Source organism: Microchirus variegatus (genome assembly GCF_963457635.1).
Source record: "Microchirus variegatus genome assembly, chromosome: 9".
Classification (NCBI taxonomy): Eukaryota; Metazoa; Chordata; class Actinopteri; order Pleuronectiformes; family Soleidae; genus Microchirus; species Microchirus variegatus.
Window position 1 is genome coordinate 22,283,097 of NC_139810.1, and position 27,176 is coordinate 22,310,272.

The following is a 27,176-nucleotide window of genomic DNA, read 5'->3' on the forward strand; positions in this document are numbered from 1 at the left end:
TGATTGACAGGTATCTGAGCCAACAGCGTTGACGCGTCTGGGCAGTGGGCGTGGCCAGGAGGGGGGGGGGGAGGTTCCCTCTGAGAGGAGCAACAGCGCAAAGAGCTTTAATCAGGATCACACAACAATAATGAATGGAAACACGTCGTGGCCAAGAAAGTGGAGCAGCAGCTGAGAGTCAGTGGGACTGGAAGTTATCTGAGGCAGGGACATGGACATGGATCGGCATGAAACATCTGAAAATACTCGTCGGAGGAGAAAGCAGCTGAACTTCCATCACTTTTAAAATCAAGGTTTTTGAAGGCAGGACGGGTGGAATTACACTGTAAATGGCACTTTTGGGGGGCAGTAATAGGAGACGACTGCGCTGTCAGCTTTTTATCTCTGCGAGGAGACGTGGATTACGACTCGCGTTCATCCGTTGATGACATTGTTGGAATACTTTGTTGTTGTTGTTTTTTTTTAATTTTGTTTTTATGTTGTTGCTCGTCGGGCTTATCCTTGTTATCGTTGAAGTGAGTTTGAAGTTAGAGGGAGAGTCCGTAGAGCTGGGGAGAAAATGGGGAATATGGAGAGTGTGGATGGACAGTCGGAGATGAAGCATCACATCATGCCTCTGAAGGTGCCCATGCCTGAGCCCACCGAGCTGGAGGAGAAGTTTGCCATTGTTTTGGTGAGTCTCTACTTATGTTTGTATCATCCACACTTTGTTTATTTATTTATTCAGAATTGTGCTGACACTCAAACATCCACCTTGTGTGTGTGTGCGCGCGTGTTTTCAGCTAAAAGTGCGTGTGTTGACACTTTAATGTCCATAATGAGCTGCTGCTTTAAATGAAGCTGTGCCGCCTATGTCTCTCTCTCTCTCTCTCTCTCTCTCTCTCTCTCTCTCTCTCTCTGTCTCTCTCCTGCGGTTCTTTTGTCTCCTCTTAAGTCAGAGAAGAAGTCAACACTAAGCACGACATGCTGTGTGTAGACTGTACCTGTGCGTGTGTGATGTTGTGAGGACACATTTTGGCCTCAAAAAATACAAAAAACAACCCTTCTTGTGAGGACATCATTTTAATATTTGAATGCCCCCCCCCCCCCACATACTTGGGATACTTGAGTAAAAGTACCAGAAAATGACTTTGGTAGAAGTTGAAGTCACTTTTTGTTTGTTATAATATTACTTAAGTAAAAATCTTATTCTTAATCTCAATCTTCGTATATGCCAATTTACTGCACTTAAGTATCAAAAGTCATTTTCTGATATAAAATGTACTTAAAGGTGCATCATGTAATAAATCTAAAGCAACTGGCCATAAAAATCCTCCTAATATGTCACAGAGACTCAGGAATAATGTTCATATCACAAACTGAACTCACCAACAACAACAGTACAGACAAAATATTTGCATTAAAAAAATATTTTTCTGCAAATCATGTTGATGTTTTGAAATCATGTTTTGGCATGTGGCGCCACCTACCACCGTCTACCAATCATTGCAGTCAGTAGAGTCTCAGCTGCCGAGCAACCGGGTTATCAGTTACGTCAGAAAACGAAACCTAAAAGACCTCGGTATTTTGAATTTGAATGTAGTAGCACATTCTTACATATGGCACCTTTAAGTTTTAGAAGTTAAGCAAAGTGTTGTCTTTCGGTTGCAAGGCTGTGGGTTCACTTCCTAGCTCTGCTCGTCTATATCACTGTCCTTGAGCAAGGCACTCGTTGCAGCGAGTGAATGAGTACGAAAGATGTGTGAATGTGCAAAAACTATATCATAAAGCAGCTCATCAAGACTAGAAAAGCTCTATATAAATACAGGCCATTATCAACTCTTCTTCTTCTTCTGGTTTTATTCGGCAGTAACGAGCAACAAAGATAGTTGGAGAAAATGTAGTGGAGTAAAAAGTTGTCAGAAATGCAAATAACAAAGTAGTCGAACTTTCTAGTGGGTATGGAGCATGTGTGATGCGTCATCTAAGCAGTTGATCTTGTATATTGCTAATCTTTTATTTTCCTGTTTTCATCACCATTCATTCAAATCTGGACCAAAGTAATGTACAGATATGTGAATTTTTGTACATAAACGTATCATTTGTACTTTGTCGCTTTACAACACTGGGTTAGAGCTTAAGTTAAGGGGCTTGTGAATCTATTACGTCTATAAGTATCCTTACAGTTAGTTCTACACAGACAGAAGGGAAAGGCGACACTGTCGCTCCGCCAGTTACTCACATCACTGACTCTGTCTGGCATTGTTTTGTTTTTGGTGTTTTTTCAATGTGGCTGTAGGCTGAAAACCATCTGAAAACAACATTTTCTGAATTCCCCCAAATACTCCCACACCCAAAGAAAGAGAGAGAGAGATGGAGAAAGAGAGAGAAAGAGGGAAAGAGAGTGCCCCCCCCCTCTTCTTCTTAAACACCCACCTCTTCCTGCCATCACACACACACACACACACACACACACACACACACACACACACACACACACACACACACACACACACACACACACACACACACACACACACACAGTATCAGGCTGGAGTTGAGCTGTCTGAGCACTTAGTAATAGTAAGTAGACACAGTCAACACCCACTTTCACTGTCCATCAACACAGTGAGGAGACTCTGTCATGCTACGTCAAAGGGACGCTTCATTTGTTCACCACGAGATGGGATTTTTTTTTTTTTTTTTACAAATGTTTTACAGAAAATGTGAGGCTCCACTTGAAATAAAGCTCAACTCCATTCACGGTGGCTGCTTCAGTCTGTCATCTCAAAGGAAGCAGGAATTCCAGTGAATGTGAATAATACCTGGATATAACTCACAGTTACTGAGATATTGAGGTGTGCTCAACCATAACTGCTCATTACTTCTGAACGTTCCAAACTCACTTTTCCAGGCATCATTTTCAGTCATAAATAGTATTAAATAATGTGGATTTTACCCGGTGGAGGTGTGAAATCTTGTGTCTTAAAAGGAAACTTTTTCCTTGTTTTGTGCGGATGAAGAGATCAGTAAGCCAGTTAAATGTCAGAAGCTAATTCTCACCTGCTCAAAAACTTGTTTTTCTTGTTTAGTCTAAACAAATCTAAAGTATTTAAAGCAATAGTTGTGGTTTAACAGAGTCACTGTCATCACGCGAGGTTTTGCACTGAACCCATTTAACGACATTTAAATGGCACACTTTTAATCTTCTTATAAATGTGATCATTTGGAATATTTGCGTGTGCTACACTGAATTCATTGTGGGTCCTCACCTTAACCCACAATCTACATTTAAATAGATGATTAGCTATATGTATATTTATTGAAATGGTTTTATTTATTCATTGCTTTATGTAAATGGTAAAAATATCATTGCGTGTTCAGACAGAAAGCTCAGTAACATTTGCTCTATAATATAATATAAACCAGACTTTTTATTAAAACAACAGATGACTCGTCTCTTTATTTATTTAATTTTTTTGGTTAAACAGTAGTGCGCGGGTGCCGTCTCACAGGTGCTTATTTTGTTGCTCCTGACTCCACATTTCCACATAACCACACCCGGCCTTGATCTTCAGCTGTTTAAGGCCTTAATTACAGTATCAGACATTAAAGAGATGAGATCTTTGCAGCCGTGCTCGGGTCTCATTCTTCCGTCATTTGTTGGACCTTCAGTGTTTCTGTAATAAAGCCATTATTTTGCTTGCCAGAAGTATCAGCATCATATGAAGAGACCAGCACAGCAAGAAGCCTTTCATCGCCTGCCTGCTCACTGCTGTGCTAACTCTCAGCCATTTACAACAATTACACACTGTACTTTATTATGTATATTAACAGGCGTTGTGACAGCTCAAGTCTCTTTTACTCACATGTGTCTCCCTGCTGCTGGATAAAAATAAGGAAGTTTATGTTAAATGTAAGGTTTTTTCCACGTGACGACAGCAGCCATCATGTTCTCCTCAAAGAAAGACTGAGAATAATTTTTTACGTCAACACTCGCCGCTCCTGGAGACTGCAGCAGTCTGCATTTGTTTGCCCTTCAACATAACATCAATCCCTGTTATTATGCTCGGCCATGCACAGCAGATGATTCCTATGCAAAAGGCAGCAGACTCGACATGTCAGTCGAAAGCCCGACTGGGAAAAAATTTTTCAGTCTCGCTCTAACTCTAGCTCCAGATTTCCTTTACTCTGTGGGAAAGAAAAACACACTCGTATTTTTTTTTTTTTTTATCAAGCGTTGGTCCTCATGTCTGCCCTGCTCGGCCCTTGTTGTGAGATAACGGTACATGAGAAGCCTCTGTCTTTGTGGTTGGATCTGTCCAGGAAGACACGGCTTTGGTGTCTGGCAGTGGCTATACATCTGTCCACGCTATCCTACAGGACCAAAATAGTCTGACTTTACTCTGCATCCTCTCACGCTGCTAAACGTCTGGATTCGTAAGCGGTGAATCCAGACGATCTTGTCCAATCCAGACAATCTTGTCCAATAAAACACTCTCTATAAGTGGATATTTGTTATGGGACATTTTCCACCTCTGGATCGATGTGTTTCCTACTTCATGATGAGAAACTGAATGAAAAGATGGTGATATTTCATTCACGGTGTGATAACGGTGCCAATTATTTCAAGCACGTTCAAGGTTGTATTTAAGCCTTGGACAGACGGCTCGTTGGCACCAGGCGTTCAAACATCTGAGTCTGTCCCCCTCCTTTCACTCACTCACCAGACAAAAGAAAGCTGTTTACTATGTATGAACTGAGTTTTTCTTAAAATAGACTCTTTGGTGGAGGAGCAGTCGCAGAATAGTAATATTCATCATTCTTGCCAATACACAACCCTAATCTCTGTCTGTCTGTCTCGCTCTCTTTCTCTCAGACATTGCTTACAGACGTCCCACTGGAATTACAGCAGCCCGTGATGATGTCATAGGTGCTGCAGCCTTCACCATGCAGTGTAGCCATAGCTGCGGCGTAATGACTTAAACAGGACCGCTCTACTGTAGACGGCTGAAGGCCGTCGAAGTCTTACTTCATGCGGTCTGCTAATAAAACGCTCGGGGTCATCGCGAACCGGCGGCATGTGCTTAAGTCGTTGCGTCGCTCCTTCTCGTCTTTTTTTTTTTCATCGTCCACCATTGTCAGAGGCAGCCTCAGCTCTGTCTTTTGTGGTTGGAAAACAGTTGCCTGGCAGTTTCCTCTCTTCGTTTTTTTACAGAGGAAATTACATCGAAGCCATTGGTCGCTGTGGTTGGTTTGCGCTACAAGAAGAACTGTGTTCATGCACGCTGTTATATACCGATGCACAGCAAAGAGTCACATCTACCTAGACCTCACAGGTAGACAAAAGGAAATGCACAACATAGGAGTCTATTAAACGGCGTCTTGGTTGCTGGTTGCATTCTCCTGACGTCAGCCTAATTGTTGTTCACTGGCTTTGTGATTCCCATTCAAAGTATCTCCCACCTTTCCATTTCTCGTGGGTCCGGCCTATAAAATAATCCTCTCCTTATTACTGTGTCCTGATGAAAATGATGTGAGATTTGTGTGTGTGAGAGAGGCTTTTTTTCAAAGGTGTACGTCTAGACTGGGATCTTCTTTCAAAGAAGCCATGCACCAATCCACTACTGGATTCCTGCGGTCTCGTCTAAGGCTGAGGCCACAGGAGAACACAGAGAGGGAAAATTCCCTTTCACCTGGCAGCGTGCCACTGTTCATGGTTGTAATGACTTTACCAGCGTTTTTAAGCAGCGCGCACATATTTTAAGAGCTGTTACGAGGAGTCGCATGGGCTCATTCTCACCACTTTGATTGCACCTCCTGACTTTGTCTGAGTTTGACTCACCACATCTTGTTGGGTTGCATCCTGTGTAGATGCACCAGTGCATCTTTTAAATTCAAATCGAAAAGCCTCGCCATTAAGTCGGAGCAAATGTTGGGAGAACTACAGCGTTGCAGTCGGTGTTGATGAAATCAGACGTGCTGACGACGTGACTCCAAGTGTCTGACATCACTGACGTCTGAAGGAAAGCTGCTGTGTCTGAGCGTTGCCAATCAAGTGGAACTAATGGAGTCAAGATGTGCAATGTGTTTATTAGACATGTAATCTAAATCATTTTAATTTGCTTAATGGTGGTTTATTTATGTGCGTCGTACTATGTCTCATATAACTCCCTTTCCCACATATCATTGTTGCCATTCCTCGTTTCTATAAAGAGAAGATGTGTCTGGTGCGTCACTTACTGTTGGAGGAGTCGTGCTTCTCTGGCTCAACCACCCACTACCGTGGCCCAGGAAAAGGGGGTGAGGGAGGGGCAGATTATGGGAGCTGAGTGCACACAGTTAACTTGATTTTAAAGTAGCAGAACCTGCTGGAGGGGAGGAGGGGAGGGGAGGGGGGGTTCAGCACAAGGCTGTCCACCTGGCTCCCTCCGCCCTCAGGCTACAATTCCCCCAATCTGGCCTGGGCTTTATGGAGAGTTTTACTGCTTCTTTTTTTGTAACTTAAAGAGGTCAAGTTAAGTTAAGGACCGTGACTGAGCAGATATAATTCAGTTCACATTCAACATGAATCGTGTCTGAGATGTTTTATTGTGCTTGTTGTTTTCTGTTCAAAATGATAAAGATAAATGATAGACTCATCTACTTATAAAAATGACATTTTAGCCAGCAGCTGAACAGCTTAGCGCAGCAATAATTCTGGATAGTGATGGAAACAGCTGGCTATGTACAATCCTAGTGCTAAAGGTAATGATTATCACGCATGCTTTTCTCTGCCATCTCCATCTCCAATAGCGTTATTTAGCCAAGCACATTTCTAAAAATGTCAAACCATGCCAGTAAGAAAAGTAAGATGTGTGTTTACAATGTGTGAATGCGTTCATCCTATGTTTGACATTTATATGCATATGTCAGCTGTTTTGTTTTTTCTTTGGTATGTGCATGTGTGTGTGTGTGCACTTGAGCGTGACAGTGGGACTTTTGCATGCATGCTGCTCTTACGCAGCCCCAACATGGCTGAAGGATGGAGAAGTGGTTTCCTCCTCAGTACAATGGGGACTCTGTCAGTCGGTGTTGTTTTAGAAGGGGGCCTCCTTATCCCCTGGTGCCTTTTGTGGCCTTTTCCCCTCTTTCTCTATGGATACTCAGAGGACCTGCTGTAAGCTGGTGTAAGCCAATGTGTCACACTGCCACATTTAGATGCTACTTCTGCTATTTTTTGCCCTTTATACCCTGACCTCCCACATACGGCATACAGTAGTTTTATTTTTTACCTTCTTCTGCATTTTCACTGTGACTTTTCAACTGAATTACATTATTGGGAAACTGAGGGGATTTCTTTAAGACATGGGACTGGTGTCATGATTCATGTGAGTTCTACAAGTGTTGATTTCCTTTTGGTTTTGGTTTTAGTTCCTCGTTATGTGAATATCACTCTTTTCCCACCACATCACAAGCCTCCCGCGAGGAGATAAATCCTTCCGGAAGTTCATTTAATTCTCTACTTTTATTTCAGCGCAACTCAGATTTGTTGCCCGTTTCTCTTCGGCTGACCTTCATCCTTTTAACTGTGTCGGAAAGGCCTGGTTGGCATGAGTTACTGAGGCTTTCATGCACCTGCATTCCTGACATTCCCTGTGCATATCATCAGTTGGCCGGGTCTTCGCTGGACCTTGCATGGAGGCCCCGCAGGAGAACAAACAGGATGTTTGCTATACAGGAACGAGCAAAGATCTCCACGTCATGACCAATTGTCATATTTATTAATAACTTAGTCATAACATCCCTTATATCTTTGTGTCCACGTATCCTAGAAACACAAACAAATGCATGAACTGAACAACAGTAGTTTTAATTTGCTGTTGTTTTGCAATGAGATGTGAAAGACAAGGTCCAGTAAACACATTTGCATTTTGAAATCGCTCACTTTTGATGTTTGAGGAACATCTGGCTTTGGAAAGACTTTGAGCTATAAAGACATTTTCATCTTTATCTCAGGCTGTGGTTGTTAGTTCGGCTTCAAAGAACTCTGTGATGATAATGGTCTCTAGTTTGAACCCAGCTATCACTGCTGTCAATCACGGCTCCATCACTGGGTAAATAAATATATGACCAAATTGGGTTTCTTCATTTTTCAACTGAAAATGGTATTTCCCCCCCAACTTCCTGATGCTTTGACTGGTTTTGGAAACTCTATTTAGTTGTGTGTTGTCTAAAGACGGAGCGGAGGGAAAGTTATTTCTCTCCACAGAGTGACTCAGAGGTCACAGACCAGCAGACGTGGGTTCATGGGAGAAGGTAGTGGATTAACGTGAGGGCAGGAGTCTGGAAACCACAGCTGCAAACTGTGTTTCCCTTAACTCCCGATTCAATGGGGATTTAGACCTCCATGATTTGAGTTTTAACACCGCTTAGAGAAAGCATTGGATTTTGGCCCTTATCTGTGATTTCACCTTTTTTAGGGATTCAAAATTAAATAAACAAATAGCAATTCTGACCAGTGATTGTCATTTATCAAGCAAAACCAGCTAAAATCCATTAGGCTTCAACTCCTGTGCTTGGATTTTGGAAAAATGTGATTTCCATTTCCTCAGTTTTCTGACATTTCTGTCGTATTAATGGTCCTTGTCAGATTCATCGATACATCGTTCTAATCGTTGCCCTTATGTAGTGAAATTAAACGAGATTAAGATGAGATTGTGTACAATATACACACTTCTTCATCTTTGCGTTGTGACAGTTGATAACCGTTGTTTTTCATTTAAGCATTTTGTGGTGTTTTTAGGTACAACATGGCCCAAATGTGTGGTTTACCTGTCGACACTGCATTTGCATGTAAATGAGGTGCATGGTCTTACCTGTTATGTTAAAATCCCAATAAACAAGCGATTATCTCTGCTTGTTTGCTTTGTAAACAAGGGCCTGCATTAAAGAGGAGCTGATAAAAAAAAGACGCGTCACTGAAAACATAGTCCCCTCCCATTCTTTTAGTCTCAGTCTCTGGTAGGGCGAGTTTAGGGCGAGTTTAGCGTCTACCTCCTGCTTCTCCAGCATCTTTGTGCAGGACTCATGCTTTGTTGTGATCGCCTGGTTCGTGTTACCTCACAAAAGAGCGTTCGGGTGATCAGATGTCTGCTCAGAGAAAGGGGGCAATGCTTTCTCACACTTTGCTCCGTTGCTTTCGTTTCAGGGTGGTTTACCTTGGAGCTGGGGAAAAACACACACACATAGACGCACTGTGAGAGTGGACGTGCAAAACACACATATTTGTACCGCTATCTTCGGACACATTGTTTTGGGTCCCGAACCAAATTTGGAACCGTCTGGTGTTTCCACAAGGAAAATGAACCCGAAAAGTTCAGAAAATAGCACTTTCTCCCCTCACCATCTGTTATGTCATCAGTGGGCATGGACAGACAAACATCCCAATGTTTTATGATGGTTTGGGGCGTCCCCTGAATTCCAGCTTGCACAAGGTCAATGCGATCAGCCATGTTGCTACTGTCGTGTTTACTTCCACTCATGTTCTGCCTCAGCAGCCGTCATTGATGACATATAGGGTGGTTGAACTTTGCTGCTGCATAATAGTGTGATTTACCCTTATCTGAACCATCTAAAACAACTAAATGCCTAACCTTAACCTTTAACTGCTAACCCTAAAACCAGGTCTATAAACATCCCCTTTAAGGGGTAACATGAAGAATGGCCAAAACATCGTCATTTGCCAGTCTTGTATAAAGTACCTAAAAGGAGTAAAAGTACAAGTATCTTACAAAGTCTTAAAGTATGTGACATTTACTGTACTTAATGTAATTTTCTGATATAAAATGTACTTAAGTTTTGGAAGTAAAAGTTAGGATTGAGCCATGGTAGCTCAGTGGTAGGGTGTGTTGTGTTTCAACTAGAAGTCTGTGGGTTCAATGCCTGACTCTGCCCATCTGTATGTTTTATTTGGTAGTAACGAGTGGATAGATAGATAGATAGATAGATAGATAGATAGATAGATAGATAGATAGATAGATAGATAGATAGATAGATAGATAGATAGATAGATAGATAGATAGATAGATAGATAGATAGATAGATAGATAGATAGATAGATAGATAGAGGAAATGTAGTGGAGTAAAAGTAAAAGTTGCTAGGAATCTAAATAACAAAGTAATAGTCTAGATGTGTGAATTTTGTACTTAAGTAATGAAGTATTTACACTAATGTTTTTTGGTCCTTGTAAATGTATATAAGTACAAGTACACACACAGACTCATATTACATATTTCAGCTCCAGAACAAGCCTTACATCACTCATGGCAGCGTCTGATTTCCTGAAGCGCCGGGGAAGTCTCTAAAGCTCTGTGACAACAACAATGGAGCCTCTCATCCTGTCTCCTCTCATTGTGTTTTAAATATCAAGGAAAAGGAGGAATCCTATAACTTCGCCACTGCGCACCACGTTCGTGAATTAAAAGCTAGTATGACGTGTTATTACAGATGCTGTCATTGTGAGTGTGATTCACACTGAATGATATCACCCCCATCAGGTCATCGGACGTGATGAGCCACACCTCACACCGCGTGACATGTAGAGAACGACACACAGACGCACAGAAGTCACTCACCTTTCCTGTCCTGCATTTTTTTAGACCGTAGCAGTTAATTATTATGTATTTTCTTTCTTTTTTTTCCCCCCTGAGGGAGACATTTATTTTGAACTCTATCCAGACACCTCTGGCATTGTGGGTACTTGTGCATTACTTTGACTTCTAAAATATGTTCGGTTAATTTGCTTAAAGAAAACATATAATCATGCCAGGACCCATATTCAGTGTGTTTTCTTAGTCTCCTTGTTGGCTCCACTTCCTGACAGGGATCAGTTCTCTCTGGCTTTTTTTTCTCTACCCTTTTCACAAAGTAAAACCCTCTGTCAAAGAAAGAGCCACACGCTGTTTCAGTATTTTCCTTTTGTTACCATATCAATGAAATAATCTCTTAAATGTTATTTTTCATACATAGCTGAATACGGCATGTTGTGTTGAGTCAATATTTACAAAAGGACGATCCAAAGAAATTTAGGTTTCAAATATTATGTTGCCAGTTTGGCAGATATAGGATCATTGTCCCAGATTCACATCAGTCATATAAAGTTATTGTGTATTACATCTTTGAACCTTTTATCCCTTGAGTTGGGATTTATGTTCAGACTGAGTGTGAAAAAGCTGATCACTGCTTTTAGTTATTTATTTATTTTCATGCCTTTTTTCAGTTCTCCAGATTTGGAATTAATGAATCAATCATTTTACCTGTCTACATATCTGTTTATTTATTAAACCTTTTGAATTGGCATTTATAGTTTTTAAATTATAGTTATTGAAAATATACTTATTCACCTTCTTCCAGTTACAGTACATGTGTTTTCTAGGGCTGATTTCACCACTGATTTCCAGCATAACTTCAATTCCAAATGACAAAGATTGGTATTTGCCCCAATTTCCAGTTGGACTTCATTAAAACTGTAGAGCATAATAACTTTTAAATGTAAACAAATGTTTGTTTTATTCAAAAAAAAATGAGTTCACACAATGTTTATGAAGCCTATCAGCTCCGCACAACTTTACTACTGTTTCTCAGTATAGTGGTGTTTAGATCTCGTGTCGTTACAGAGCCGCACACAGGAAGTGATTTGTTTAATGTTAAGTCAGATGGAGGCAACAGCGACATCGACTGAAAACACCAAAAAAAGTGTCGACAAAAAAGTCTGAGAAGTGAATTCTACTGCTCAAAGAAATGTGGATGCTTCTTACCCACGTCCTCCCCTGTGCTGCCACTGTATGCACACAAATACTCCCTCAGTCAGGTCTGATAGTGTTGCTTGACAGAGCCATTTTCCAAGTGCAGAGAGGGTGTTTTGGTACAAAGCCAATACATTAATCATATCTTCAGAACACCATATACGACAATTATGAATTTTAATTCTGAATCACTATGCAGCCCATATGGGACATGACCAATGAAAACACACAAGAAATCATACATGTCATTTGTCTGTGTTTGGCAAATAAATAAAATGGGAAATGACCAAGAGTATATCTGTGATGCTATTTCAGACGTCTGCACGCAGGTCTGCAATTATTAGTCATCCCAGTGAAAGATTTGTGTGGGTCTAGTGTGTCATGGAGAGCCTCAGGATACTTTTATTTGAATGTCATGCATGTAGAGTAAATCATATTTTGTGCATCCACTGAATTGCATGATAACTTCAATGATTTTTGTTTTGGATCAGACATCTCTGCAGTGAAATCCCAGTAAACGCTCCCGGAGATTCCCACAGTATTTCACCTGCATTCTGCGCTGCTTACAAATGGGCGTGTGTGTGTGTTTGTCCAACTCTTTACTTTCCTCATAGCTCTTAAATCCAGAAACAACCAGACATCTGCCTTTTGCGCTTGGCGGATGCTTCAATGGAGCAGTTCTCTGTTATGTCTCTCATCTAGTTTAAGATCTCAGTGCATGAGAAAGCCTGGCCATGCAAGACTAACTGGATTAGTGCTTCATGCATTTATGGCCTGTAAAATTGATATATTGAAAGGTGGATTTCTGGGTTTTATGAATCTTGTCTGTACATTAAATATGACCTTTGAGCACGACAGAAGACAAATACATCTCCCAACAAAAATGTCCATCTATTCCTTTGATATTCACAGTTTTGAATTTTATTGTCGACTTTTGCGATCATGTATTGGCCGGCTATGAACATAGCAAGACGCTTGACTCCAACATGAACTGACAATGCTTTTGTTTTAAAGTGTGCACTGTTGTGTTCAGCTGTGACCCTTGATTATGTTTTCCTTCTTCCTGGACTCCACCCTGATGAGCAGACGGTCAGACTTGGGGGGGGGGGGTGAAGAGAGTTGTGTTGCATGGGCCTCTGTGTCTGAACTGCCACAGGCTCTGTCCAGCTTGATTTTCTCTTTACACCCACTCCTTTCCCTCCGAGCTGATGACAACTACAGTCTGGCCTGTGAAAACCTATCCAAGTATAGACTCTGCCTTTCCAACCCACTGATACAGGACCAAATGAGGGAATCACATACTGTATAATAACTTAGCTTTTTAGGGTATTTTAGTCTCAAAAATTAGATTTAGATGAAGAGGATTATTTCATCCCATGTCAGCTGAGACTGGCACAGCGCCACACGCGACCCTCCAGTGGAGGATAAAGAAGTAGATAATGGATGGAAGGATTATGTCAGGGATACAAGAATATATAAATTTAGATTAAAATGCTATAAAATATAGATCTTATCAATAGATAAGATGTTAATGATTTTCTCTTTTTCAGTATTGCGTTCCCTAGTCACACATGTCAAATAGTTTCCTTTTCAACAACTTTTGCTACAAAGTCAGCAAACGTCACTGACATCTGAATGAACCCACTCGCTCGAATTCTTCAAGAAATTAGATTAGACGAGATTATACGTGATTGATCCCACACCCAAGAAAGTGGAACCCTCTTAAATCAGAGCAGTGCCATGCCGTTGCGGCAGAAGGCACGCAAATTGAACGTCTGCGGCTCATGGAGTAGATTTGGGAAATGCAGTGTCCTCGTAAAAAAAACACAAATTGGCTGAGTGAGTTCTGAGTGTGGAGGGTGTTTGTGTCTCATCCTGACTGTGAAGCTGTGAGAAAGATCAAGGAGGAAACGTCTTGTCACTGTGTTCCATTTGTCTGTCTGTGGACACTCAGGACACAGTCCAGTGAAGAGTAGATGCAGTTGCGCTGTTGACTCTGGAGTCACTGACCATGGGCTTTCTAGCACTTCCCCCCCTCAGTTGTAAGGGACTGTGCGTGACACAAGCGCTCTGCTGAGTCCCCTGTTACTCTTCTGGACTCTCCATGCCTCCTTAACCAGCAACCTGACCCCATCGACTGCTTTAAAACAACTCCTTGAAACCTCAGGCTTCCTTTGTCAATGGCTCAAATGTCAAAAATCTGTTTTTTGAGTTTATCCCCTCTTGTTTGGCCTGAGCTGCTCTACATCATCGCTCCCCCCGTTAATGCTTGTCCTACTTTATCGCTCTATAGTCTGTTTGTGCACAATACCTTCTCCTTTTTCAGGTTAATTACCTGATACTATTGTATGACCACAGCCAATGACAATGTTCAGTTTATCTGGTTAATCTTTTGCATCCTAAAAACAGAAATCAATAGTAAGAATTGTGTTGTTAGAGCCATAACATCTTTAAATTGTTTAAACAAACAACAACAACAACATTAAATTGACATCAATATAAAATGCTGTTTCAGTGACTTTTTTAGTATCAGAGTTAAATACTTTGGAATATTCTACCTGTCTCCTTTGGCTCAGTTTGGTAACTCACTCTCTAGTCCTGGCTTACAATGAGGGGGGGTCTACTGAGAGATATAGTGGTGATAATAGAACCAGTTCATCTGGTTGAGCAGTGCACTGGTGTTGTTTTTTTCACTGGATCTTGCTCCACACGGCACCAGGGGGCATATACTGACCCTGCCCACCAGCCATTGTGAGCAATTCTCTACGAATAATAAAAAAAAAAAAAAAGTATCTCAAATGTCAAAGGATGGGAATGGCACAGTACCAAAACAAAACAAAGCTCCACATTGAATCCTTTGTCAAACCAGTCCCAGGTCAAACAAGAAAGGCCTAGCTGGAAGAGAGCGTATGTGGGCAGCATGGCAACATAACAGGCAACAAATATATTTGGCATCTCTGTCGTATTTCATCCCCAATATGGGCCGGTGGCTGTGGAACTAAAAGCAGCCGCAGCTCCGTCCATTAAACTACTGCTTTTAGCCTCTCGTAAAAACAGGAAGTGCGAGATTGTATCACTGTGGGAGAAAGTGAAATGAAATTAGCTAAATTGGGTTACTTGGCTCAAATTACCCAAATCTAGCGAGAAAGGAAACGTTCCCCTCTGCTTTCTTCCTTTGCCGCAGAAGAAAACTCTGCTCTTTGCTCACATTCACCTGGAACAATATATTTTTGCACCTGTATTTTTTGAAAAGTTGTTGCCTCACACCCATTTGCACACAGTCCCACTTATATTTGTTTACATTACCTGAGGCTGTAACTGACACATTTAAACATTAGTGGCTTCAGTGTGTGTTCAAAGCTGCAGCTCTCATGAATATTAACTGGGTTTATTTGGGTTTTCTGTGTGAAATGTCTATGGAACATACTTCTACAGTGTATTAAGTATCTACTTAGTGCAGTTGATGCGTTTAGGTCACAACATTATGAATATAACCACTTAAACTATTCATGAATCAGTGATAAATTATAGCAAAACAATGTTGAAAATGAACGATACGTTGCATTCCAGAACTCTTGGATTCAAAAGTCTTGTTTCGCTGAAGCAGCATTCCAGAAATATTATTGCCAAGACTTTTGCTCTTTGCAGTAATGTACAGTATATATACATTTATAAATACACTATAACAACAATCAGAAATAATCAATATTTAACTCATTGTTTAGGTACTACTGGAAATCCAAATTTCTTTACTGTTTGTAGTGAAATTTTATCTGTTATTATCTATTTATTTTATGTGGTCAATAGCTGTTTTTTAAAACTTTATATGATATTTATATATATATATATATATATACAGTATATATATATATATACAGTATATATATATATATATATATAATGAAATTGCGGCAGTCCTCGAAGACAGACAGAGGAGAAGCATAAAGCAGCTCAGAGGTCAGACAAGAGAAACGTTACTACTTCTAAACTACTTCTATAAACAGGACACATTCCTCCTGTAATTCTGAACATCTGGTATGCATGTTGTGTCTCCCGCCTCTCCTGTATAGGATTTATAAAGAAAGTTGATCCAAAGCCCTTATATGCACAGTTACATCCTGTATTACAGTTATTACTGTAAATGAACTGCCTGGTATTTTATTTCTTTAAAAAAAAAAAAAAAATTAAAAATAGTTTTTTTAATGAGTTTTGGGCAGTTTTTTTTTTATTAGGTCTATGTCATGAGAAATGAGTTAGCTTCATAATCTCCAGGCGTCACGCCTTTACTGTACCTCCATCCCAACATGATTCATGGTCGTGGTGAGTGAGCAGTGTTGAGCTGATGTGGAAAAAGTAATGTAAAATACTTGCATGTGTTATTCCACCACTGCACACGTGTTAGTTATAGGAACAAGTGTGTGTGTGTGTGTGTCATTTTCCATACATCCAAATAACAGTGTGAACATCATGGCGTGGCCTGCGATGGGTTAACAGGGCTGGGTGGTGTGTGTGTGTGTGTGTGTGTGTGTGTGTGTGTGTGTGTGTGTGTGTGTGTGTGTGTGTGTGTGTGTGTGTGTGTGTGTGTGTGTGTGTGTGTGTGTGTGTGTGTGTGTGTGTTCTTGTACTTGCGGCATACTGAGGACCAGTGAGGGTTTTTAACCAACAAAGTGAGGTCATTTTTACAGAGTGAGGACATTTTGGCCGGTCCTGTTTTTGTAAAATTTTGGACCAAAAATTTTGGGTCAAATTTTGTTTTCAAATTTTGGATGACATAGTATAGTGTGACTTTTTTGTCAAATTTTAGACCAAAAATTTTTGGTCATTCTTTTTTTTTCAAATTTTCGACCAATGTAATTTTTTTTTTCAAATTTTAGACCTAATTTCTTTTTTTCTAACTTTCGACCAATTTTTTTTTTTCAAATTTTAGACCAACATTTTTTTTCAAATTTTAGACCAAATTTTTTTTTCAAATTTTAGACCAAAATTTATTTTAAAATTTTAGACCACCATGTTTTTTTCAAATTTGTATTTCAACTTTTGGATGACATAGTATAGTATGATGTTTTTCTCAAATTTTGGACCAAAAATTTTGGGTCAGTTTTTTTTTTCAAATTTTGGACCAACATTTTTTTTTTCAAATTTTGGACCAAATTTTTTTTTTCTAATTTTGGACCAACATTTTTTTTTCTAATTTTGGACCAAATCATTTTTTACAAATTTTTTTTCGACTTTTGAATGACAGTATAGTATGAAGTTTTTGTCAAATTTTGGACCAAAAAAAATCATGAAGTGTCAGTAGATATTAGTAATTGTGTTGATTTATAAAGTGGAAATGCTGGTCCTCACTTTGTCAGCAACCCAGTCCTCAGTATGCAGCAAGTACAAGAATGTGTGTGTGTATGTGTGTTAGACGGCAGCCTGAGTTATAGCAACAGGTTAAAAGTCAAGCTGACTGCTCGTTTGTGGCCCAGGCTTATGAGGTACTGTTGATACTGGGGCAAATGAGGGTTCCCAAACAATCACTCATGTCTCTTCAAAGAGAAACGCTGAGGCAATCAGTTTTCCGGGGGCTGGCAAACTCTCTCATATTGTTGTGCTTCCTCATTTTTTCAAGCTTTTTGGCTCCTTCAAGGAAGCAATTAGTCAAAAGCTTCTGTCATTTAGCTTGTGTTTTTTTTTTCGTTTTTTTTTCTAACCATGGTCTTAAGGACATAAAACACTGCAGATGATTTAAACAAAATGCAAAGCATGTGGGATTTAATTTGAGCCACACTAAACGTGCTGCCATGTTCTGAGATAAAGTATTCAACAGGCCTGTTGACAGGCCCGTGCTGTGACGGTTGTCATTAAGAGCAAAAAATACTGCCTGAACAATACTGAAACTCAGGAGGAGTGCAGAGTTGTAGGATGCTGAATGTCAACACAGGAAGTGAGGTCATGTGTAAGTCCCCAAAACTTCGTCCTGTGCTCTGCCTTTGGCGCCAGAAGTCTCTAAAATCCCAGTGACACACACCACCGTAAACACACACCACACAACTTTGAATCATCAAGCAGACACAGAAAAAAGGGGGAAATGCAAAGTTTGGTTATAAAAGAAACTAATGCTTGTGTTTCATGCTTTTCAGAGTTCTATGAACCTGCCTCCAGACAAAGCCCGGCTCCTCAGGCAGTATGACAACGAGAAGAAATGGGACCTGATCTGCGACCAGGTGCTTAAAAATACATTTTAAAAACCACACATCAAGCCTGTACTTAAAAGAAAACACACACACACACACCTTCAGCAAACACACATTATAATCTGTTTTTGTTTGTTGTGTGTCTTCAGGAGAGGTTTCAAGTGAAGAATCCTCCTCACACCTACATCCAGAAGCTGCGAGGATACCTCGACCCTCGAGCCACTCGCAAGGTGGGGTGATACAAATGACCTTTGTGTATATAGGTTCAGCCAAAGACTGTTTACATGAACCTATTCAAAGGTCCAGTGTTTATTGTCAGAAATTATGTTAAATATGTTTGTATAAGTGCTTTAAAGGAAGAAAAATAATGACGTTTTGTCACCTAAGAGTAATCCTTTGATATTTACTTCCAATTTATATGTTGGACGCCATATTTCTACATTAGCCTAAACAGATGAATCAGACACTATTGTTGCATAGAGAGACTGTGCCAGTGGAAGACTGGAGAGAGTTTCATAAGACTTTTTATGTGAAGGCCAATGTAGTTCCCTGACATACTTGGAAAATGAAGGAGTTTCTCATACACTGGTCCCGCAGTCTCGCCATTAGATGTTAGTAATTCTTTCACACTGGACCTTTAATAACCCGCGGACAATGATGAATCTGCAGCACAACTGATTCTCTGCTTTTAATTCTGTCCCACAGAAGTTTCGGAGGCGGGTGCAGGAATCCACAAAAGTCTTAAGGGAGCTCGAGATATCACTGAGGACAAATCACATTGGGTAAAAAAAACTAAATTCTACCCCGTTTTCTTTTTTCAAAATAATGAAATCCATTTATTGGTGCACAAAGCTCATGAGGAAACCACATTATTGTTTTCATTTGTAAAGAGAAGTGATCTTCCTGCTGCACAGACTCACAACAGTCTCTCTCTCTGGTGCCCTGATCTCCTCCATTGTTTCTAACTTGCCAAGCTCTGCAGCTCCACTTCATAGCGCTGGTCCTCATAATGCCCAGATGGTAGCCATTGTGCTGCCTCGTCCACTCCCCCGTGGTGTTGAGCAGGAAGCTTTGTTGTGTGTGCCAGAGGGACAGGAAGCCTGGCTGACCAATGCTGAAAAGCACAAACACACACACATGCACACACACAAAATGCTTTTAAATATATGTTTGTCATATCCTAAAGCAAACAATGCGTTGTATTACTTTGCCACACTTTCTAGCCTTTGGCCTCACTCACGGTGAGTGAGGTGAGATACCTTCTCCTCAGACTAAAACTGGGCCTTTGACTTCCCACTGCATTCACAGAGCGCCACCGATAACTCCTATTCTGTATTTGACATATTCAATCTATTTCCCTGAAAAGGCTCAAAGGCAAGTTTAAAAAGGGAGTGCTATTTTCAGAGGAAAAAAAACTTCTGTGGGTGGGATTAAGCGCAGCAGATGCTGGTTTACTGTGTGTCTGGTCCTGGGCCCTTTGTAATGTGTTATTCCTGAGATTGCCAAGAAAATCTGAAATAGCATCTAGCGGGAGAAAAGTCGGAGGAGGGAGCGGAAAGGAAGCAGGACGGGAAGGAGTGGGGGGGTCAGAGCCAAGGAGGGAGAGAGGGGAGAATGGAGAGGTGGGGTGTTAGACAGGAAACTGATGATCAATCCCACCTCCTTGAACCCCCCCCTCCCTCCCAGCACCTATGTTACTGCTTTGTTTGCTTTCTTCTGTTCCTCTACTCACCTCGGTTCCCGTTTCACCTCTCTCCTTCCCTCCACTACTTTGAGATTCCTGATTGCTTTCCTGCCATTGGCTGACCAGCAGTTTCAAGACTATTTTAAGAACCTTTCACCCTAATTCTACCCCCCCCGAACCCCTTACCCGTCCTCAGACAGGCCCACTGTATGAAGGAGGAAAAGGGGGGAACGGGGTCTGTGTGGGAGGCAGACTTATTATACTGTTGGCTGTCACAGATTCAAAGTGAGCCCAGCTCCTTGAGCCTCATGCCCTCCGCATTCCTTCTCTCATCGCAGTGGGACTTTGTTTGGAGTCGTTTCTCGCTCCAGAAAACTGGAGTTAAATGGGGTTTGTGGGGGGGGGTGTGGGTCCCCCTTTAATTTTCTTTCCATTGCACTTTTGCCATATATCTGTCAGTCATGGAAGCGACGCCCGCTTTCCTCAAAGAGGGAGAAATAGTCTAATGCAGTGTAGTAGGACTGCAATTGTCCCATCATCAAATAATCTGCCAGTTTGTTTGCTTAAAGGTGCATTATGTAATAAATCTAAAGCAACTGGCCATAAAATCCCCTAATATGTCACAGAGACTCAGGAATAATGTTCATATAACAAACTCACCAACAACAACAGTACAGACAAAATATTTGCATGAAAAAAATATTTATTTATGTTTTGAAATCATGTTTTTGCATGTGGCGCCACCTACCGCCGTCTACCAATCATTGCAGTCGGTAGAGTCTCAGCTGCCGAGCAACCACGGGTTGCCAGTTACGTCAGAAAACGAAACCTAAAAGACCTCGGTATTTTGAATTTGAATGTAGTAATCGTTTTTGGCCACATTCTTACATATGGCACTTATTAGTCGATCAATTATTTGTTCTGTAAAACATCACAAATCAAGTGTATGTAGGCTAAATTGTACAGTCATCCATTGCCTCAAAGGTTTCACTCCATATAACAGATTCTCTAATATTCTTCTTTAAAATATTCTTCAATATTCGCCCAGTATGTTAGGACATTTCTCCTAACAAAATAAACGCTACTATTGTCTTCTTTAATTAATGAAAATTAGTGGATTGACTATGACCTGAGTTTTTAATAAATAATATCATTGCCAGTGTTCATATCGCTCTCCTTTTCTCCACTAACGGGTATCACCCAGTCTGAAAGGATAAGGGTGTGTTGTGGATCTGGTGCCCTCCTGACCCTCTTGATTCTTGTGCGTCACAGGTGGGTCAGGGAGTTCCTCAATGATGAGAACAGAGGTCTTGACATCCTGGTGGAGTATCTGTCTTTCGCCCAGTGTGCCGTCATGTGAGTATTTTTTGCGCTAGTTACACTTCGTACACTCTGACACAAACACACGCCTCTTTGACCGTGGTCCAAAAACCTTTTCAAAGGAACTGGGTTGGGCAGTGAATCCAGCTGCTGGGTTAACTCACTGTGTACTGTAATGAACTGCTTGTTGCGTCTATGATGAACCCTTTGCACATTGCTTTGTTTGTATACCTTGTTGCATACTTGGCAAACTCAGTCTGTTTCTGGACAGAGGCTATGTGGTGTAGTCTTGAGCTATACTTAACCTGAATGGGTTAAAATCTGTGTGCTGGGCTTTATTGTGCAGCTTGATGACACCTCTTGTGATCACCCCTGGCTCTCTACCAGTCTGCCCCACTAACCTAAGCTCCCCCCTGCCTCTAATGTACACCCTCTGCCTCTGTGTCGGCTTGTTTGTCTGTCTGTATGTGGCCCAGGTTGGATTTTGAGGGGCTGGAGAATGGGGAGGAAGGCTTCTTGGACAAGGCTAAATCTTGGAGCAGGTCTATAGAGGATCTGCACCATACAGGCACCCAACCCTTCTGTAACACACTGGTGCGCTCTGCCCGCCAGTCTGTTCTCCGGTATGTATTTCCAAGCCAGCTTCCCCCGCTATTACCTGTCCCTGTTGCCTTGCTCTGCTAACCTTGAATGCTGTAAACATATATTGGCATGTCAACCAGTTGTCTTGGTGCTGATTTTGGCAAGATGCCTGAATGGTTGATACGTTCATGGTCGGATGACCTCCTCCCTCTTGACCTTAAGACTCTGCCCTTCAAACTCAATCTCAATCAGACGATGTGGCCATTTGGGAGATCGAAAGCGGACGTTTCTACCCTTTTGCACTGTGCCTCACTTTGTTCATATTCCTCCCACATCTGTCCACATGTGTGTCTTCAGATGAGAGCCAGCTGTGAGCAGCACCTCATACTGCTGACAGCTGTGAATCCTTTCTTTGTCACTAAGCTGTACACAAACAGCAGACAAGTGAGATGGGATTTAGAGATATCAGGGTTTATGAAAAGAAAAGGACTTAAAGAATATTTTTAGATTCACAAAAAAAGATATCCAAGATAGGTGTTCAAAATATATTTAAATGCATATTATTCAAAACTGCTGAACCATGAAATTATGTGAAAGCCAGTTTTACACTATATTACAAGTAATATAGGCACACAATGACTGTGCAATACAGTTGCATAACAGCAGTTTTGGTCTGTGTGCTGTTGACTTCAGCGACGAAACGAGGCTCCCATAATGCATCTGTGACCTCAAAAGCCATCTAAGTTTTTCCTGTCAGACCTCACTCTCTGTAATTTTCTCTCTCTGTTTCTCTCCATGCGACACACTTCAAATAAGAGTCGTAAACTTAAAACACAAACTACAGAAACCAGCCATTATTAATAACACATCTAACGTAAGCCCTTAGAGGAGTTTGATCACTGAATCGCTACCAGATATTAACTTGTGCCATCTGTTGCAGCTATGGCTCAGTCTCGAATACCAAAACCATCAAAAACTCCCGCCTTGTGAGCCAAAAGGATGATGTGCATGTGTGCATCATGTGCTTGAGAGCAATCATGAACTATCAGGTAACAAACCACAACGCTCGCAGACACACACAGACATAGATAATGTCAGATTACTGTAAATGTGAGGATTGTGCTGCATATACACCCAGATATTCATGACCCAACCTTGTTCTCCTCTTTCCTTGTGTCTTCCTCATGCAGTATGGTTTCAATATGGTCATGTCCCACGCACACGCGGTCAATGAAATTGCTCTCAGTATGAACAATAAGAACTCACGGTAAGAACTGAGGCCCCCGTCTCCATAGGGCTGGGCCAAACAAAGGGGGAAACCCTGCAGCCAGTTCATATGATATGCTTCTTATTCTCCATGGGGCTCGGCTTATCTCTGAACGCTATATACAGACTGTTTAAGGAATGTTTACTAAAGGGAGATTAGTGGTTAACCACTGGGGTTGATCAATTCATAATAAAGTTGCGAAGGATAAACTCTTAAAAAGCAATTAAGACATGAGTATGAATTATAAATGTAAGCCTATTTCTGATGTATTTGCACATGTTTTGATGATGAATTGGAATGTATCCAGGTATGTTGTCTAATAAACACTTCTTGTAATTCTAGGACAAAAGCCTTAGTTCTTGAGCTGCTTGCTGCTGTCTGTCTAGTCCGTGGAGGTCATGAGATCATCCTTTCAGCATTTGACAACTTCAAAGAGGTGCCCAAAGCGACATTTAAATGAATTCTGTTTCCATTACCATCTAAAACTGTTGACAGGTTAATGGTATTATATTGCTAATCCTGTGAGGATGAAACATTGAAAAAAAAAAATGAAAAGATGACATTCTATATATCCAATTCCATTAATTCAGTGATGTGGCACTTTACAAATGCTGCAAGTGTAAGCTTGGCCTGTGGTGGTGGGCCTGTCTGAGGTTATTAGTCACAAAACAACACCAGATTTACATCAAACCTGAACATTCATAAGGCTCAACCCCCTGATGGGAACCAGTGGACCACAAAGGTTTGCTTATCCTAAGTTTCGGTATGTCGTCCAAAATTTGACCAAAAATTCTCACTTTAGCAATGTCGTCCAAAATTTGACCTAAAAGTCTTACTATAGTTTGTCATCCAAAATTTGACGAAAAAGTCATACTATAGCAGGTCGTCCAAAATGTGACCAAAAAGTCATACTATAGCATGTTGTCCAAAATCTGAAAATTTTAAAAAAATATATATATTTTGGTCCAAAATGTAACAAAAACGTCATACTATACTATGTCTTCAAAAATCGGGAATTTTTATTGACTTTTTTTTTTTTCCCCAAAATGTGACCAACACGTCATGTCGTCGACCTCGATGTCATACCACACTATTTCGTCCAAAATCTGACCAATTTTTTGAAAAAGAATTTTGGTCCAAAATTTGACAAAAACGTCATACTATACTATGTCGTCCAAAATCTGACGAATTTTCTGAAAAAAAAATGTTGGTCCAAAATTTGACAAAAACGTCATACTATACTAGTTCGTCCAAAATCAGAATTTTTTTTAGAAATTTTATTTTTAGCCCAAAATGTGACCAAAACGTCATACTATACTATGTCGTCGACTTCAATGTCATACTACACTATTTCATCCAAAATCTGACCAATTTTTTGAAAAAGAATTTTGGTCCAAAATTTGACAAAAACGTCATACTATACTATGTCGTTCAAAATCAGGATTTTTTTTTTAAATGTAATTTTTAGCCCAAAATGTGACCAAAACGTCATACTAAACTATGTCGTCAACCTCAATCTCATACTACACTGTTATGTCCAAAATCTGACAATTTTTTGAAAAAAAAAGTTTGGGTCCAAAATTTAACAAAAACGTCATACTATACTATGTCGTCCAAAATCTGATTTTTTTTTTTTTAGCCCAAAATGTGACCAAAACATCATACTATACCATATCGTCGACCTCAATGTCATACTACACAACTTCGTCCAAAATCTGACCAGTTTTTTTGAAAAAAAAATGTTGGTCCAAAATTTGACAAAAACGTCATACTACACTATTTCGTCCAAAATCTGACAATTTTTAGAAAAAAAAATTTTGGTCCACAATTTGACAAAAATGTCATACTATACTATGTCTTTCAAAATCAGAATTTTTTTTTTTAATTTAATTTTTAGCCCAAAATGTGACCAAAACGTCACACTTAACTATATCGTCGACCTCAATCTCATACTACACTATTATGTCTAAAATCGGACCATTTTTTTGAGAAAAAATGTGGGTCCAAAATTGAACAAAAACGTCATACCTGTCGTCCAAAATCTGTTTTTTTTTTTTTTAGCCCAAAATGTGACCAAAACGTCATACTATACCATGTCGTCGACCTCAATGTCATATTACACTATTTCGTCCAAAATCTGACCATTTTATTGAAATAAAAAGTTTTCGTCCAAAATTTGACAAAAACGTCATACTATACTATGTCGTCGACTTCAATGTCATACTACACTATTTTGTCCAAAATCTGACCATTTAAAAAAAAAAAAAATTGGGTCCAAAATTTGACAAAAACGTCATACTATACTATGTCGTCCAAAATCAGAATTAATTTTTTTTTAAATTTTATTTCTAGCCCAAAATGTGACCAAAACGTCATATTAAACTATGTCGTCGACCTCAATCTCATACGACACTATTATGTCCAAAATCTGACAATTTTTTTGAAAAACAAATTTTGGTCCAAAATTAAACAAAACGTCATACTATACTATGTCGTCCAAAATTGAACAATGTTTTTTTGGGGCGTTTTTGCCTTGTTAACGGATAGTATAGTAGAGAGAGGAGGGGAATGACATGAAGGAAAAACCGCTGGGTGTAGGATTTGAACCAGGGTTGTCTATAGCAAGAACTATAGCCTCAACACATGGGGCAGGTTGGGTGCTCTACCATCTGAGCTAAACACAACGTCTTATCATACTATGTCGTCGATCTAAATCTCATACTACACTATTTCGTCCAAAATCTGACCAATTTTTTGAAAAAGAATTTTGGTCCAAAATTTGACAAAAACGTCATACTATACTATGTCGTCCAAAATCAGATTTTTTTTTTTGAAATTTTATTTTTACCCCAAAATGTGACCAAAACGTCATACTAAACTATGTCGTCGACCTCAATCTCATACTACACTATTATGTCCAAAATCTGACGATTTTTTGAAAAAAGAATTTTGGTCCAAAATTTGACAAAAACGTCATACTATATACTATGTCGTCCAAAATCAGACATTTTTTTAGAAATTTTATTTTTAGCCCAAAATGTGACCAAAAAGTCATACTAAACTATGTCGTCAACCTCAATCTCATACTACACTATTATGTCCAAAATCTGACTATTTTTTTGAAAGAAAAATGTTGGTCCAAAATTTGACAAAAACGTCATACTATACTATGTCGTCCAAAATCAGAATTTTTTTTAGAAATTTTATTTTTAGCCCAAAATGTGACCAAAACGTCATACTATACTATGTCGTCGACTTCAATGTCATACTACACTATTTCATCCAAAATCTGACAATTTTTTGAAAAAAAACATTTGGGTCCAAAATTTGACTAAAACGTCATACTATACTATGTCGTTCAAAATCAGGATTTTTTTTTGAAATGTTATTTTTAGCCCAAAATGTGACCAAAACGTCATACTAAACTATGTCGTCAACCTCAGTCTCATACTACACTGTTATGTCCAAAATCTGACCATTTTTTTGAAAAAAAGTATTTTGGTCCAAAATTTAACAAAAACGTCATACTATACTATGTCGTCCAAAATCTGAATTTTTTTTTTTTAGCCCAAAATGTGACCAAAACGTCATACTATACCATGTCGTCGACCTCAATGTCATACTACACTACTTCGTCCAAAATCTGACCAGTTTTTTTGAAAAAAAAATGTTGGTCCAAAATTTGACAAAAACGTCATACTACACTATTTCGTCCAAAATCTGACAATTTTTTGAAAAAAAAGGTTTTGGTCCACAATTTGACAAAAATGTCATACTATACTATGTCTTTCAAAATCAGATATTTTTCTTTTAAATTTAATTTTTAGCCCAAAATGTGACCAAAACGTCACACTTAACTATATCGTCGACCTCAATCTCATACTACACTATTATGTCTAAAATCGGACAATTTTTTTGAGAAAAAAATTTGGGTCCAAAATTGAACAAAAACGTCATACCTATGTCGTCCAAAATCTGATTTTTTTTTTTTAGCCCAAAATGTGACCAAAACGTCATACTATACCATGTCGTCGACCTCAATGTCATACTACACTATTTCGTCCAAAATCTGACCATTTTATTGAAAAAAAAAGTTTTCGTCCAAAATTTGACAAAAACGTCATACTATACTATGTCGTCGACTTCAATGTCATACTACACTATTTTGTCCAAAATCTGACCATTTAAAAAAAAAAAAAATTTGGGTCCAAAATTTGACAAAAACGTCATACTATACTATGTCGTCCAAAATCAGAATTAATTTTTTTTGAAATTTTATTTCTAGCCCAAAATGTGACCAAAACGTCATATTAAACTATGTCGTCGACCTCAATCTCATACGACACTATTATGTCCAAAATCTGACAATTTTTTTGAA

At 39.7% G+C, this 27,176-nt stretch overlaps 1 protein-coding gene across 1 annotated transcript in view; it reads left to right on the forward strand.

Moving 5' to 3' along the window:
• The first annotated feature begins 231 nt into the window (after positions 1–231).
• Positions 232–27,176, forward strand: part of fmnl3 (formin-like 3) — a 48,951-nt gene continuing 22,006 nt past the window's right edge. Inside the window, exons 1-9 of the mRNA XM_083894791.1 lie at positions 232–673; positions 17,892–17,975; positions 18,095–18,175; positions 18,651–18,727; positions 20,902–20,985; positions 21,426–21,572; positions 22,472–22,580; positions 22,722–22,798; positions 23,141–23,234. Of these exons, the coding sequence (XP_083750917.1) occupies positions 560–673; positions 17,892–17,975; positions 18,095–18,175; positions 18,651–18,727; positions 20,902–20,985; positions 21,426–21,572; positions 22,472–22,580; positions 22,722–22,798; positions 23,141–23,234 (867 nt within the window). The 5' untranslated portion in view covers positions 232–559. The remainder of the gene's footprint in view (positions 674–17,891; positions 17,976–18,094; positions 18,176–18,650; positions 18,728–20,901; positions 20,986–21,425; positions 21,573–22,471; positions 22,581–22,721; positions 22,799–23,140; positions 23,235–27,176) is intronic.